Source organism: Prunus dulcis, chromosome 6 (assembly GCF_902201215.1).
Source record: "Prunus dulcis chromosome 6, ALMONDv2, whole genome shotgun sequence".
In the NCBI taxonomy this organism is placed as follows: domain Eukaryota; kingdom Viridiplantae; phylum Streptophyta; class Magnoliopsida; order Rosales; family Rosaceae; genus Prunus; species Prunus dulcis.
Window position 1 is genome coordinate 1,328,687 of NC_047655.1, and position 17,564 is coordinate 1,346,250.

The window sequence follows — 17,564 nt, forward strand, 5'->3', positions numbered from 1 at the left end:
TTAAGGTACTCTGTAGTTATACTTTATGGGATACCAAATTGAAATTAACCCTATGTAAATTAAAGTAACCATGGTTAAAAGTTTGCAAGGAATATGTTTTTCATGCCACAATTATATGAGAGAAATTGATGTATTCATTAAAATTATTTCTACTATCAATTTTTTCTTTCCTTGCAACTTTTGTTTTTTTGCAAATGTGAGTTGGGTTAGTTGGACAAGGTAGTGTGCCCACATTATGACACTCGAGATCGATTTCCTCCCCCTAAATTAAAGTACCCATCTTGTTGCACCTGAGTTCGAACTATGCTAATAGGGATTTTGAACTGGGGTGGAATGACATAATCACATGGTATAATAAAACAAAGTAGAATAATGCCAAGACCATTCTCATAATCCTGAGAGTCAAATATAAGGACGACGTTGTATTTTATTATATATGAAATCTTTATAGAAGGTGCACTATAACTAATGGCTGTTGGACAAAGAACAAAAACATGGGTGTCGATTCAGAAAAAACTTAATACCTTGATGTATATATCCTTTTAGTCTACAATCTGAAATCTTTCTTTAGACCATTGCGTACTTGTGTTAATTTACTAGTTCATTTACAAAGATAATTACCAAATTCCTCATACTTAGAAGAAGAATAATAATATATAACAATACTTGATTATTCCCTAAAGAATCGAATAATACTGCCTATTGACTTGCCATTGCATCATGGCTGTTATGTTGTCCAGAGTATCCTGGCTTCTCTGTGATGTGGCCTCCTGTTAGAATACAGCCTCCTGTATCTGATTCAACCTCCTGGGGCCAGCCCTGGAGTGTCTACTTCCGGTACTGTCATGGGCTGATTGCCTAGCATCACTTTCTTCTGACTCCAGCCCTTCTCGAAGAGCTGCTTGATCTCTTTCAATTGTGCAATGTGGGTTCTGGCTAGAACTTCCAATATTCATATACTTTAGAAAATTTCTGTAGGAGTATGTATACTGAGAAGTCCCATCGGGCGTGCCAAATTGTTCACCCGTTTTGTGTTTGCTCCTGTGATGGAAGGGTAAAGTTCCCCATTGCCCTAAAAATCATTGACTGGTCAACGAGTCAACTTTCTTTAGTGTGTGAGTGTACCACTGCTAGTAATAAAAATTCTAACAAACTTCTTAAAAATGAATAACTTGCGCTCCAAGTTACTGATTTTTGTTTTTCTTTGTTCTTAATTATTAAAGAAAAACCATAAGCCAACAATCCCACCCACACACCCGACCTCAGTTTCTCTCTCTCTCTCTTCCACATGTAAAGAAAGAAAGCGAACCTAAAATAAATTAATATTGTCAAATCCTTATCAAGAAAGAAAGCAAGCTGGCAAATAATGCGTGGCTGTTCCGGATGCTGCCTTTTCTCTGTCTTGATCATTTATAGTGGTATCTTGGATGGATTTGGTGTCTACTTGATTGTCTACCGTGGGCTCTAGACATTATTTTAGACTAAAGATTAGTACTGCAATTCCACACAAAAAAGAGAGAAAAGATTCTGATATCAGATTGTGTGTGTGACATTTTAGAAAGAGGAAAAATCAACCTTCCATCACGTCCTATCTTAATTGTTGAGGAGCCAAACAAAACAACATGATTAACTATCAACGCAATAAAAACATGAACTATCTTGAAAACGTGGTGATCTATGCAAATGCAGAGACATTGAATATATGCTTCAAATCTTGAAAACGTTGGCCTCCAATTCTTAGTATTTTTCTACTTGTGTGTAAAGGGGAAATTGGAGACTGTATCGTTACAATATAATGAGTCTAATTAATGAGGCACCCAGCAAAGTTTGTTATTTACAAGTTAATATTCTTGTAAATTTAAATATCCCTTCACGTGAGGGGCATGTGTGGTCAAAATTTAACGGAATTGGGAGGAATTTGACAAAAATTGAAACGTATCCTTCAATTGATCCGAATTTAAAAATACAAGATTAAATTTCGAAAATTAAAACTACATGGTCCAAAGTTATAAAACCAACAAATTATATGACCAAAAGTAACTTTTTGCCAAAAAATAAACAATAATTAATAATTCATTTTTGGACAAAATAAGTTAATGACTTTTTCCTTCTTTATACTACTGTATGGAAACATACAATTTAATCCATGAGAGAAAAAAAAAATATTTTCTGAGCAATTTAATCCTAATTAATTTGTTTAGTAGATAAACATACAATTAGGGTGGACAATAAATAAGTCTTCCAGAGGTTTTCCTTGGATTTATGCAGAATATATAAGATAGGTTCAAAGCGTTAACCCAATTAGTTTTTTGCTACATGTGCGTAAAGTATTAAGAAATTGAAGAAGAAATCAAACCAAACGTGAATTTGTATCACGATAGGGTGATTAGTTTAGAGAAATTTTTAGATCAAGGCAAAATGGAGTTTTTTTCACGCAACAAAAATTCTCGACTTCGCAGCACAGCTTTTTAAGATATAACCTCACGTATTTTACCAATTAGGAGATCAAGTTAGAGACTATATTGTTACAACAATTGGTCTAATGAGGCACCCAACAAAGTTTCATCTTCACAAGTTAATTGGTCGGTGTACTTCACCTCTTTGTCTTTTAGCTCGTAATCGGGAGCTTATTTTGGAATACCAACGGGCTATTACTTTAATGTCTTCTTATGTTCCAGCAACTGGTGCTGTGCGGCGATGGCCTCCAACTTATGGTACTTTTGTGAAGTTAAATGTTGATGGGGTTGTCAATTTGCCATTTCGTTTTAGGGGTTTAGGGGTTGTTATTCGGGATGGTGTGGATGATTTATTGTTGACTGCCTCTAAAGGCATGTTTTCTCCTAAAGCTTCTGAAATTTATGCTACAATCTCGAGCTTGCGGATTGCAAGTCAAATGAGGTATCGTTATGTTGTTTTTGAAATGGATGCAAAAGAGGTTATTCTGAGCTTTCAAAATTCTGAGCAAAGCTGGTCGATGGAGGGTGTTTTAGTTGATGAAGTCAGGGGCCTTTTTAATCTTTTTGCTCGCATTTCTTGTTAATTTGCTCCTCGGGAGTGTAATTAGGTTGCTCATCTATTTGCTAAGTAGGCACTTCTGTCTCAAGATTTTCAAGTTTGGCTAGAGGATGGTCCTTTGTGGCTTTCTGATGTTTTGGCCAATAACAAGTTATTTTCTTAATTTTTTTATTTTATATCGGTTGTGATGTTGTGGTACTCTTTTTTCTTGACTGGATTTTTCTACATTTGGGGTTTTTTAAAGACAAGGTTTTAATGAGGCTACACTTGTTGCATCACTGAAGTCCAGGTCTTACCGTAGCTCTTTGTCTTGCAGATCCTTCTCATATGCCGAAGAGTCCAAAGAGGCCGAAAGTGATGCAACATCTCTAAATTGGGCCCAATAGTACTCGACCATTTTTATGCATCAACAACTTAAGCACTAGAATGAAGAATATATATATATATATTATTGTTTTGTCCCCTTAAGTCTTCCAGACCATGTTTGGTACTCCTCACTGGACTGGACTACATTAAATAGTACTCGAAATCCATGTTTGGTAAGAGACGGGACTAACTTAAATAAGACTGTATAGTCCAATAGTGGAAAAAATGCATCACTGCTCGTCTAATATATAGTGAGCCTGAAAAATGATTCGCTAAATAAACGCTCGCTAAATAAAACATGTGAGTCCAACGCCTCTCTTTAAAAAATATTATAATTTTATTTGTTTTCTTTTTATTATTGTTTATATCTTCGAATGTTTTTTTTTTGGTAGCATTTATTAATTTATAGATCAAAATCCGTAATTAAATTTAAAAATTACAAGAATTATTTTGATATTGCATTTGAAAAATCAAACTATAATAATTTACAAATGTTTGATTTTTTTTTTTGATATTGAAACGAGTTTAATAATTCATGATGTGATGCTTTCTTTATCGCTAGTAATTTTAACTTTGTCAAATGATATTTTTTAGTTTGAAGTCAAAAGTCAAATATACAAAAATTATATATATTCTTTTTTTAATTATTGTTTTACATGCTTCCTGAAAAACCTAGAATTATATAGAGTGAGCTTAGCTCATTTAGCAATGTTTCGACGAACAAAAAAATAAATAAAGATTTGTAGTAGTCTTGGGGCAAGGCTAGGGAGCAACTAAGATTAATCTTGAGAAGCCAAAAAACAAATATCATAATTTTATTCTTCATTTAAAAAAACAAAATTTTATTTGTTTTCTTTTTATTATTGTTTTAAATCTTTTTTTTGTTGTTGTTGTCAGATATTGTAATAAATCTTTGAATTGGGAATCCCTAATTAAATTTAAATATTACAATAATAATTTTTTAGTCCGACACAACAGCAAACGTAGGTCTTCATTCTTTTTACAATCTAGCTTCTTAGTTCGACGAAACACTAAACGCAGGTCAGTACTTAATCTCACTTAGGCCAATCTGAGCTAATCCAATATAGTCCCATAATTTAGTCTAATTCATGACAGTCCATCGTACCAAATGATCCACCAAAGTTTTCCTTGGATTTATACAAAATATATACTTAATATCTTGAAAGCGTTGCTCCAAAATTTAAGAAATTTAAGAAGATATCAAACCAAATGTGACTTTGTATATACAAAAGCGCGATAGGGTGATTACTATAGAGAAATTTTTAGATCAAGGCAAAATGGAGTTGACTGAACAAAATTTTCTTGAATTCGAAGTACGGCTTTAGCAGGGTGTATTCAATTTAGATTTTAAATGATTTTAAAAAAAGTTATAAAGTTGATGGAGTTTAATTGAATTAAATTGATTTGGACTGAATTCGTGTATAGATTTTAACTGAGTTTGTTAGAATTTTATTATTTATTTTAATGGAGTTTATAGCGATGGAAGTGGTGGTGATGGCGATGGTGGTAGCGATGGTGGTATGTGGGGGAGGTAGTGGTGGACGAGGTGGGGGTGGTAGTGGTGGTGGCAGTGGGAGTGAGGTGGTGGAAGAGGTAGGGGTGGTAGTGATGGTGGTGGTGGTGGGAGTGAGGTGGTGGAGGTGATGGTGATGGTGGAGGTGGAGGTGGTGGTGGTGGTGATGGAAGTAGTGGTAGTGGCGGTGGCTATGGCAGTGATGGTGATGATGTGGGCAGTGGCTGTGGTGGTGGTGATCGGGGGGCTGGTAGTGGTGGCGAAGGTAGGGGTAAGGGTGGCGGCGGCGGTGGTGAAGTTGGTGGCAGCAGTTATGGAGGTGGTGGAGGTGGCAATGATGATGATGGTGCTGGCGTGGCGGAAGTAGACTTTCGTTCATCTGCGTGCTTTAAAAAAAATCCAACCAATATATAGCCAAACAAAAATATTTAGGCTTAAAGTGAACTTATTGACTGAGTTCTCCACAAAATTACAAAATGAGTGAACTTGGTGGGATCTCCATTCTCTTTTTATAACATAGGGTTTTTCTTTTTTAATATAAGCTTTGGGCTTAAAGTGTATGTATTGGATGGGCCATGTGGGGGCTCCACCTAAGAAGTACCTAAAAAAAATTTTAAAAATATGAGTTTGGGTGGGATTATACAGCTGCAACTTTTTTGTAAGTGTGGGCAAGTGCCCATAGTAGTCCTTCATTGGGTCCGCCAATAGCTGGCTGTGGTGGTGGTGACGGTGGGGGTGATGGTGCTGGGGGTAGCAACGATGGAGGTGGTGGCAGTGGCAATGACAATGACTATGGTGGTAGTGGTGGTGGCAGGCGGCTATGGTGATAGCCACGATAAGATGGTTGTAGTAGAAGTGGTGAAATCATATCTTGAGAATAAAAATAATATATCTATCAAAATCCTTTGGGGGAAGCAAAGACTTTTCATGGCCTAAAATTAGTTTATTATCAAATGAAATCCACCACTTTTTGTATTTCCTTTAAAATCATTGAATTTTTTAATACACCCAAACTTTTATAAAGTTTTTTAAAGTCATGATTGAATACATCCAAATTTGAATGGAGTTTAAAAAGTTTAAATTGAATACACCCAGAATTGAATAGAGGGGGTGTATTCAATTAAGATTTTAAAAGAGTTTAAAAGTTTGGGTGTATTCAATTCATATTTTAAAAGAGTTTGTAAAAGTTTGGGTGTATTCAATTCAAATTTCAATTGATATTAAAAAAAATACATCGAAATCTAGGTGTATTCAATTATGACTTTTTAAAAGTCAAATAAAATTTAGGTGTATTCAAAAAGTAATTTATTTTGAAGGAATTAATAAGTTGACTGATTTTGTTAGAAATTAAAGTGGTAAGTATAAATAAAAAAAGCCCTGACAAATTTTATGTCAACTCTAGAAACTTTGAACGTGCTCTACGCTTTCCAGTCCTTGAACATGTGTGCTTGTCAAGTGGAGGTAAAAAATATCTTCTCTTTTCATCTATTTATGATCTTTCATCGTATGTTTGAATATTTGTTCTTGCTGTACATCACCATATATCGATAAACAATAGCATATATATCGATGTATATCATAATATGAATAGTTGCTGCTTGAATAGTTGTTGTTGTTGCCATCATATATAGATGAACATCAACATATTTGTTGCTGTAAATATTTGCTGCTGTACATCAAACAAGTTTTCTATGCTTTTTCAACTTTTCCTTCTTTTTTTCGGTTGCTATTATTATTATTTTATTATTCTATTTTATCATATATAGGGTTAAGGTGGATGTTATTATTATTATTTTTTAGTTTCTGTTAATATATATATATATATATGTATATGTATTGGTTTCTGTACATTATATCATATAGATGATAGCCTTCTTCATCGATCTATAGTATCATATAGATGATAGCCTTCTTCATCGATCTATAGTCATTCTTTTTCTTATTTTGTACAATATCTATATATATCTAGTCTATGCCAAAACAAAAAGGAAATAAATTATCTTCATATATAATTTTTTTCCTATGAACTAATAAAGATTGCATGTATTATCTAGTAGCATCATAAATGTGAGATTCACAACAAGGAAAAGGAAAAAACACCTTATAACCCATGGACTTCAAAAGAGAGCAATATGCTGTTAGAACTAATGGTTGATGCTGCCAACCGTGGATGGCGCGATTCTAATGGTTTGCTAAGCAAGCAAGATACTTCCTGTTCTTAATGCAAAACTTGGATGCCAAAAAACTCATCATCAATCTCAGAGCCATCTGAAATAGTTTAAGACAAGATGTCACAGTTTTACTCAACTTATGCGTCATAGTTCTGAATTTGAGTGGGACTCCGGCTCAAAGAAATTCACAGCTACCGCAGAAGTATGGCAAAATTACTTTAAGGTAAGATTTCAATTTTGTAAAATATTACTTTATATTGATAACTTTCACTTTCGTACTTTTTGCATGTTATTAATTTATTTTATTTTATTTTGGGTTTTTGCTAGTCTCATCCAAGTCAAGTGCATCTTCAAAGAGATACATTTGCAGACTATGAGGATTTGGTAATTGCAATTGGCAATGGAACAGCTGCTGGGAAAAACTTAATTGGACTTGTTGATGATACTGATGCTAGAACGTATGAAGTTGGAGAAATGAGACCTACTAGATTGCAGGATACCAATGAGGCATTTGTACCAAGTCAAAATGAAACATCATACCAATCTTTGTCGTCTGGTAATTTTACTTCATCGCCTTTTCTAGACACAAATTTGGAGGCTCCATTAGAAAAGCTCCCTCAAAGAAAGAAACCTAAAACTGAGTCTGAAGCAAATAATAATTCAGTTGAGACCATAACTCGAGCTGAACTGGTAGAAAAAGTTTATGTGGGCATAGATTCAATTGCTGCAATTACCACTGAAATTCGAGGAATACACAGCTTAATGGAGAAAAGAGAGAGAGAGAGAGAGAGAGAGAGAGAGAGAGAGAGAGAGAGAGAACCAACAATGTTTGGGATGCTATCAATGACACCGAACTTGGATAATCGTGCTCGTTACAAAGCACTTGGACTGGTTCATAAGTTGGGAATGAAAAATGCATTCCTAAAAATGTTACCTGAAGAGCGCTCAGAGTGGATACTATACAATATGGAATGAGTGTGGTTCTTTGAGATTATGTTTATCATTTTAGATTATATTGAAACTTTGGTTTAAACTATTTTTATCAAGTTGGTTTAAAATATTTTTAAGACTTTGGTTTGGAAGTATTTACCATTTTGGAGAAGTGTTAAGACTTTATTAGTTTGGAATTTGTTGAACTTTGGTTTAGAATTAATTATTTGGGTAATGTTTATGTGCGTTACTAATGAGTATTGCTTGTGTTTTATGTGCCTTTATGCTTTTTTAGTTTTGTCTTTTCATTAATGGTATTTTATTTTAATCTATATAGTTATTTACAATGTTATATGTGCACTTCAGATTTTTTTTGTTATTAATGGAGATGGAAAAGTAGATGCAGTACTATGGAATGAAGAAATCGAGGAAGGAAAAGAAGAAGAGGAAATGGACGATGAAGAATTAGAGAGACATGATAAACAGCCCCCAAAAAAAAAAAAAAAAAACCATTTTACAACTCTAATAAACTCTTTTAAAATCTATGATAAAACTCTAAAGAACACCATTAAAATCAATTTAGGAATTCAATCAATTCTATGTGGAGTTTATAGAAATCAATTGAAATATATTGAACTCTATAAACTTAATAACTCTGTTTAACTCTTTTAAAATTTTAATTGAATATACCCACCTTAAACTTCTTTAAAATCTAAATTGAATACACCCCTTAGTTTTTTTTACAAATAAATCTATTTTAGCATGACATCTTATACAAAAACCCATATAGAACCTATTTGGAGAGAAAAAAAACTCGAAACTAGCCACTTGGTATTTTCTAATTGATTCTTAGAAAATTTTAACACACCCAAGAACTAATTAGAAAATTACAAGTGACTAATTTGAGTTTTTCTCTTCAAATACGCTTGATAAGAATTTTTGTATAATATATCATGTTATAAAGGCCAATTTGTGAAAAGCCCATATAACTTCACGTATTTTCACCAATTTTAGGAGACCAAATTAGAGACTGTCGTTACAATAATTCATCTGATGAGGCAACCAACAAAATTTCTTATTTACAAGTTAATATTCTTGAAATCATTCAAAATCTTATATGAATTGACCGCTCAACATTCGTTTATTTTAATTTTAATTCTTATTCATAAATTGCATTCATAGTTTGGCCATAAAGGGCTAGTGAACACAAGGACTAATACAAACCTAGGGTACATCAATCACATCCAAACAGAATCTAATCTGGATAAACCAAGCACATCAACAACTCATATAAAGTAAAATTAAAACTGAACTATCGCAAGGAGAGACGGCAAACTCATAATGAATTGTTGTAACTTATTCCGACTTTGAAAGAGTCAAACAAGTTAAACATGAAAAACAACTCTCGCACAATAACTATGAAGAAGCCGATGTACTTTACTCTTCATTTAGGATTCAAATTTGATACACAAATTGGTGGCTTTAGCATTATCGTCCCCACACACTCGAATTTTTTTCGTACTACTTGAGGATTTCTTGAGGAAATTTTTGAACCAGTGCGTAGAGCGTTTTGGGTGTCTTTTCAGTCCATTGTCATACTCAACATAGTTGATACCAAATCGAACAGTGTATCCTTTGTTCCATTCAAAGTTGTCTAGCAATGACCATGCAAAGTATCCTTTCACTTTAGCACCCTTTCTGCAAACATATAAATGAAAAAAAATGCAATGTAGTGATTAAATAACCGAAATGTAAGATGGCTAGATTATACATATATAGCCTTAATTAATTTATCGACTAACACTTACTTAATAGCGGCTTGAAGGTAACAAAGGTGGCGATAATAGTAGTCAATTCTATTGCTATCATCAAGTACTTTTTCAAGTGGTAATTCGGGATTATTGAACTCATCCATGCCTGCAGTATAATGCATTATCATATGAATACATTTTCTTTCTAAAAAAGAAACGTGCATTTAGTTTTAAGTTTTGAGTTTACAACATTTAATTGTATTTTGAACCATTATAAATATATGTGAAACATTTATGATGTGATTAATTAATGCTTAAAACTATTAATTACCATTCTCAGTAATGTAAATAACTGGATCATTATACTTTTTCTTTGTGTAGAGTATAAGATCGTAAAGTCCTTTTGGGTAAATATATAACCAGTCTGAAGCTGCCTGCAATCCCATTTGAAGATTAGTGAGACTTTTAGGACTGTATTTATATGTGGAAAACAATATATATATATATATATATGATAATGCATTATATATTAATCATCCAAATGCTAATAACTTAATCTAATAATATGTACCCGTTGACCAATGGGGACTCCATTAAGTTCAGCTGCCACAACATATATAAACATGAATGAATATTAGAATCCAATTATTCTAATAACTTGATGAATTACTGGAAGCTTACATTTGTACTCACTTGTAACATTAACTCGAAGATCTGTTAAGTAGTTGGGCGGTACAAAATAATTCGTAGAGACATCGCTTGCATATCTAGCAGAATAGTAGTTTATTCCAATATAATCAAATGACCCACTCAGCAACTTGGATTCTTGTTTTGTGAATTTTGGTAATCGATCTCCAACAATAGATTGCATGCTATGCGGATAGTCGCCTCTTGTCAATGGGTCCAGAAACCTATGAAAATGCCAAGAGCAAACTTACAGTATTATATAGCGAGTCGCTGTTATAATTTGTTAATAAAGCATTTAAATGACTTTATATATAAATTAATAACAACATACCATCCGTACATAAAATCCAAAGCTCGAAATGCAGCGTCTATATCTTTCCTTGTCTTCCAAGCGGGCTCAAACCAGTGTGATACCACTGTTATTCCTATCACACCTTTTTGAAATGCCTAGACCAAAAACATTTGATATTATTTTTTGTTGATTTATTAGTACCATAAAAAAATAAAGTAAAACCATTGTTTTTCTCAATATATAAAGTATTCCCACTTATACTTAATACTAGTGACTCGCATCAAATTCTCAAATACCCCAATATTCAGACCCAAAAAAAAAAAAAAAATTCAAATTAAAGAACCTGATATTTTTCTTTGTACAATTTTACAACGGCTGCATGAACAAGGAGTAGGTGGTGTGTCACCATATATGGTTCGGTAGCTGAATCTCCACCAAGACAATTTGTGTCATACCAAGCAGAGCATCGTCCTGGTGCATGGATCCCGATTGTATAACCATGATTACTAATGGTATATGGCTCATTAAGTGTGGTCCAATGCTTTACTCGATCACCAAATTCCTTAAAACAAAGTTCTGCGTATTCTTTAAAGTGATCACTGTGTGTAAACATTTCAAAATGCATTTATTATATATAGTAGTATTTATATGGTTAAATGATTAATGCTATACAAAGGATAAAATTTGTTCACTTACATAATACGAGTGCTTAAAAAGCCACCATATTTTTCTTCTAAGGCTTGGGGAACATCCCAGTGAAAAAGTGTCACTAGTGGCTCTATACCTATATATAGCATGACCAAGAAAATTAAAAGTTTGATCAAATAAGTGCATGTACTGTTATTATATATTAGGATGATATATGAGTATGGGTTGTTGTATCACCATTGCGTAGGAGTTCATTGGTGAGATTATTGTAGTATTCAATTCCTTTCTTGTTAATTCCACCACTCACAGTTCCATCTAGTAATAATTAAAACAAAACAAGAAAATATAAGCCAATACCTATCTAGAAATAGAATTTAAATTGAATAAAACATGTTAAACTATAAAGTGTTTGTTCGCAATAAAATATGCGGATGTGGGTCATCAACTTACTTGGTAATATTCTGGACCATGAGATAGAGAACCTATAAGCATCCAACCCCATATCCTTCATAATTGCCACATCTTCCTATAATGAGGCAAAAGATATAAAGATATACATAATTATACGAAAGAAGCTAAAAATGAAGGATCTCATCTTCAATGTGGTGTGTTTAAGTTCAAATATAGAAGGCCTGCAGAATAAAATTATATGATTTCCGAACCTTATAGCGGTGATATTGATCAATAGCAACATCTCCATTCTTGTGATCATCGATCTTTTCTGCAATTAACCAAATATTATTTCAATATTTAAGCATAAAGGTGTTAGGAAATCAATCCGTATAATATCAATTAGTATCAATTAATCCTGATGTAAGATGAGATATGAGTCATTTATGGTGAGAAATATTAAATAAAATAAAGTGGCTCAAAGTTGGAATGGAAATTGTGCAAGAGAGGAAAATTCTGATTAAGCATCAATTATGACGCTAGGGAAAGAAGGAAGGCGTATCGTTGGGATTTTCGGGTAGCTTGATTTCTTGAGAAGATTTATATTATATTTATATTTTTAAGAATAAGTTATCAATCCGGATATTATTTTCCTGATATGATTTTAATTAATTTTCTTACTAGTTAAGTTTTATGAATATTCTAGAACCTAGGATTTCCTACGGTTTTAGAATTTTTTGGTTTTCTATTTAAGCCAACTCATGGCATTGTATTAATAAGTTTTATCATATAATTAATCAAATTTAGAGATTTTCTCTATTTTATGGTAGATTCGAGTCGGTGACGGATTTCATTTTATCTTTTTGGGTTTAGACGTTTGTTGATCCGTAAACTCGTTCTTCTGTACTGCATCAAATCCTGTTGTAATTAGGATTTTGCTTTCCTAGTTTGTCTCCTAGGTTACAGGATTAGTTTCCCTGTACATTAATATACTCTTGTATAAATCAATTGTACCTATCAATGAAAAGATCATTTTGATCAAATATCAAATTCACATGGTTTTTTAGTAGGGTAATTAAACTCTAGCTCTTAAAACTTTTTCTGCCGCATCCTACCTTCTCCTACCACAGACCCTTCATTGCCGAACACCATGGGTGACTCCTTCGACGTATCCAAGCTTGAACCTTCAAACCCTTATTACCTTAGTTATTCAAATCATCAATTTCGGCAAATGTTGGCTATCATGAATGACAAATGAGCGACTGATAAGCAACCCCAAGTCAATGCTACCGCTACCAATAAAGGTTTGTCCAAATTAAAATTTCAGCGATGGATTATTGATAGTGGCGCAACATATCACATTGTTTCGTCTCCCAAATTGTTAGTTTATCATAATGTTGATCATTCTATACAACTGGTCTGTATGCCTAATGGGGAGAAGGCCTCAATTACCATCACATGATCATTCCCTTTCAATTCTACTTATACTTTACGTGATGTACTATGTGTACCTACTTTCACAGTAGATTTGATGTCAGTGAGTAGAGTACAAAAAATTTGAATTATTCAGCTTTTTTCCGTATTGGTGTATTTTGTAGGATCTTGTTACAAGAAAGACGATTGGTTTGGGTAAGCAACATGGCGAGCTTTATTATTTGGTGGCACTATCGGCGGAGAAACCCTCAAGCACAACCAACCACTCTACCCCTCACTGTCCATCCTGCAATCTTACTGTCACCTCAACCGATATTTGGCATTGTCGCCTTAGCCATGATTCTTCATCCATATTAAATTTTATGTATAAACATTAATTGATTTCGGGCCAGTTTGGCATTGCTGTGCTATAAAAATAATCGATGTCAGATTTGCTGTGAGAGAAAGCAGTTTGGCGTTTGGTTGTTAAAAGTGTTATTGATACTGATTCCCGCATAATCAGAAAATGATTGCAGCATAATCATTAAACCCAGTGCCTCTTCGAAACTGATTCCTACATAATCAGAAAATGAAAGCACCTCATTAGCTGCTTTCCCTTATAGCTTTCACTCATAGCAATTTTTAACAATAAGTGATTTTCTCATGGTTTACCAAACGGGCCGGGCTTCCCAAATTTTTTTAAAAATCACTTATCACCCCAAATAAGCAATGTCAAACTGGCACTTCCTTTTTGTATCCAATAATCCTTGCCATGTTTGTCCTTTGGCAGAGCATAGTCGTCTCCCTTTTGGAGGAAGTTCAATTTCCTCCATCACATCATTTGATTTAATCCATTGTGATATTTGGGGCCTTTATAAGCATTCGTTAATTTCGGGTGCTTATGTTCTTACCATAGTTGATGATTATTCCCATTTTACTTGGGTATTTTTAATGCAACATAAACATTAGACACAAAATCTTTTAAAAAATTTATTTCCCTATGTTGGCACTCAATTTAATTCCAAAAGTAAACAACTCTGTGCTGACAATTGAGGGGAATTTCTCTCTACAAAAAAAACTTCATGAACAGGGCCTCATTTTTCAACACTCTTGCGTCTATACATCTCAACAAAATGGGGTCGTAGAACGCAAGTATTGACATATTCTTGAGACAGCTCGTGCTTTAAAAATTCATGCCCATCTTCCTTCCAAATTTTGGGGGGGAATGTGTTTTAGCTACTGTCCATCTCATAAATCGTTTTCCTACTCCTCCCTTCTTTCTTTTAACACTCTTTTTGAACATCTTTATTTAAAAAAAAAACCCTTTTTTTCTCATCTTTGTGTTTTTGGTTGTCTTGCCTATGCAACCAATGTTCATGTGGCACATAAATTCACTCCTCGTGCTATTCCCTCTATTTTCCTTGATTATCCCCTTGGTCAAAAAGCCTTAAAACTTTATGATATTGAGTCTCACAAAATTTTCACGAGTCGTGATGTTATATTCCATGAAAATATTTTTCCCTATCAACATTTCTTTTCTCTTTCTCTCTCCAATTTCAGTATCTTCTTCCTCATCTAACCTGGACAATTTTTTTTCTTCTGCAGCCGCTACTCCACATTGGTCGTCCATCACCAGCCCAATCTCACCACCCTCCATCGTTGAACTTGATGCACCTGGTCTCATGCCTTCGTCCCTATCCGCTCCAACAGTCGGGCCTGATGCACATGACTCCATGCCATTATCTCTATCACCCGCACCTGCACCTAGTCCATCCACAACTAGTTCACCTGCACCCACACCGGGTCCTACTAAAGGTACATGTTTTCCGCTCTGCATCTCCTATCATCGTTATTCTCCGAATCACCTTTCTTTCATTACACAAGTCAGTAAAATGGTTAAACCCAGTTCTTATGAGGAAGCCACTTCTCACTCTCATTAGCAGGAAGCCATGCAATCTGAATTACCCCCTTGTACAATAATCACACTTGGAGTCTTCTGCGTTACCAGATGGAAAGAAGCCCATTGGTTGTCGATGGGTGTATAAAATTAAGCTCAAATTCGATGGGTTTGTCAAACGGTATAAAGCCCGTTTGGTTGCTAAAGGTTTTACTCAAATGGAAGGTGTTGATTATCATACACTTTTTCTCCTTTTGCAAAGATGCCTACAGTTTGCTATTTACTTGCTCTTGCCACCGCACGTAATTGGCCTCTCCATCAGCTTGACGTCAAGAATGCCTTTCTTCATGGTGATCTCCATGAGGAAATCTACATGACCTCTCCTGGTCTTCTGCGACAGGGGGATAACTTGGTATGTTGCCTTCATAAATCTCTTTATGGTTCAAAGCAAGCTTCTCGTCAATGGTTTCCTAAGGTTTCACAGGCCTTTTGTTCCACTGATTACTTTCAGTCTAAAGTTGACTATTCGTTATTTACTCGCAATAAGGGACAATCTTTCACAACATTATTGATTTATGTTGATGACACTGTAATTACAGGCAATGATCCTGCATCTATCTAGGCACTCAAGGATTTTTTTGCATAGTCATTTTCGTATTAAAGATCTTGGAGATTTGAAATATTTCCTGGGGATTGAGGTATCAAGATTAAAGAAAGGTATTTTCTTATCTCAGTGCAAGTATGCATTGGAAATTTTGAAGGATGCAAAGCTCCTAGGTGTTGCACCTGTTGATTTTCCTATGGAAAAATGTCTTAAGCTTTCTGATAAGGGTAAATTGCTTAAATACCCAGCTCACTATAGAAGACTTGTTGGTCGTTTGATTTATCTGACCATCACGATGCCAAATATTACTTGCTATGTTCATGTCTTAAGCAGGGTTATGCATGCCCCACGTGAGGTAAAACTGCACGTATTAGAGATTGTATGGTTACAACAATTGGTCGAAAGAAGCTCTCACCAGAGTATCTTATTTACGAGTTAATATTCTTGAAATTCTTCAAAACCTGACATTAATTTATGGTTTCTTATACTAGTGCAAATGAAGATGTGTTGAATAAATGATGATTGTTTGAATCAACAGACCTGGATGGTTGTGGGTGAAGGTATCCCATATACTTGGTCCTCTACCATCTAGCTTTGCAGCACCTTCCAACTGAAATATTGTACACACATATATAAGACGATATATATATATACCAAACGAAGATGCCAATATTCATGCATGGATTATGCTAACTGATCGGATTACATTAAACCTAAGTAACTATAGGAAACACAAAAATAAAACAAATTTAAAGAGTGCGTATTTAATTAATTAAGCCCCAAATTAAGAGACTGACTTGATAAGATGCGGTAGCTGTGCCAAATGTGAACCCAGGTACAAGAGAATCGAAATCGGTCCGGTTGAGAGTTGCACAAACAATGGGTCGATCTGTCTTGGAAGCACTGGTTTTTGCCAATGCAAAGCCAAGGAGAAGCAGCAGCACACACAAGAGCAAAGAGCGCAACTGCATTGCCATAACTAAGTCGAAGTGGAGGATTGGGTCTTCCTGCTATATTGCATGGCCTTTATATAGAGGGACTAGGTACCTACTACTACACGTGAAAATAGTAAATCAACAACGGTTTCCTCTTCTTTTTTTTTTTTTTTTTGGTTAACACAAAACATACAACACGTGACGTCCATCTAAAAGATGAAGCAAATGTAGTGTAAATGAGTGGGTCATATACTTGATTTGGAAAGATTGATAAGGGCAAGTAGCTAAACAAGGCTAGTCTTGGGATAAGATTGTTTGGTGGTGGTTGTTTTGGGGAAATCTATCCAGGGATGGGATTGTTCTAGAAAAGGTAAATAAATAAAAATATTATATAAAATAAAAAGAGTTAGGGTAGCAACGCACATCATGATATTAGTCGATATCAGACTGTAATTTGTTTGCAAAGATAAATGACTGATTATATATATGCAATGAGCTAAGTGTTTTCCATCTAATACTTATGCACTTATGTTATTACAGACAGGCAGGGACCAGTTTTTCTGAAAGTTTCCCCTACCTATATATCCCAGCCAGCCCAGTCTTGAATTTTTTTTTAATTGCAGAGACAGCTGCAAGAAGATGATGCGAAGAAGATGGGTTCAACGAACAAGTAGTACAGTAGTAAACACCAACACAGGCCCCACTAAACAATGACAACAAGACAGGTCCCACTAAACAGGGACATTGCTTGGGTCATATCAGGGGAGCCCCACACCACACATTTTCTTTCGATCGCTCTTGTAACTCCAGATTTAGCGCTCATATTTTCTTCAATTTGTCTTTGAGTTGGGGGAAACAAAGAGAATCCAGAGATTTCAGGATTTAACTAGTACATGCCAGTACATATAATATATCTAACTAAAAAACTAAT

General features: G+C 34.4%; 1 protein-coding gene across 1 annotated transcript; it reads right to left on the bottom strand.

The window, feature by feature from the left end:
* Positions 1 to 9,156: 9,156 nt before the first annotated feature.
* LOC117630767 (beta-glucosidase 12-like) lies at positions 9,157 to 16,676 on the bottom strand. Its single transcript, XM_034363538.1, has 13 exons — positions 16,496 to 16,676; positions 16,239 to 16,308; positions 12,057 to 12,115; positions 11,845 to 11,920; positions 11,632 to 11,709; positions 11,443 to 11,530; positions 11,090 to 11,345; positions 10,786 to 10,901; positions 10,461 to 10,678; positions 10,339 to 10,370; positions 10,099 to 10,201; positions 9,825 to 9,933; positions 9,157 to 9,714 (listed from the first exon to the last, which is right to left on the bottom strand). The coding sequence occupies exons 1-13, from the start codon at positions 16,673 to 16,675 to the stop codon at positions 9,465 to 9,467; spliced, it is 1,635 nt and encodes a 544-aa protein (XP_034219429.1). The 5' UTR covers position 16,676; the 3' UTR covers positions 9,157 to 9,464.
* Positions 16,677 to 17,564: the final 888 nt, after the last annotated feature.

Coding starts and splice junctions, on each gene's coding strand:
- LOC117630767 (XM_034363538.1), bottom strand. CDS start 16,675: ATGGCAATGCAGTTGCGCTCTTTGCTCTTGTGTGTGCTGCTGCTTCTC. Junction 16,309..16,495: donor CAGCTACCGCATCTTATCAA/GTCAGTCTCTTA, acceptor ACAATATTTCAG/TTGGAAGGTGCTGCAAAGCT. Junction 9,934..10,098: donor TATTTACATTACTGAGAATG/GTAATTAATAGT, acceptor ATTATACTGCAG/GCATGGATGAGTTCAATAAT.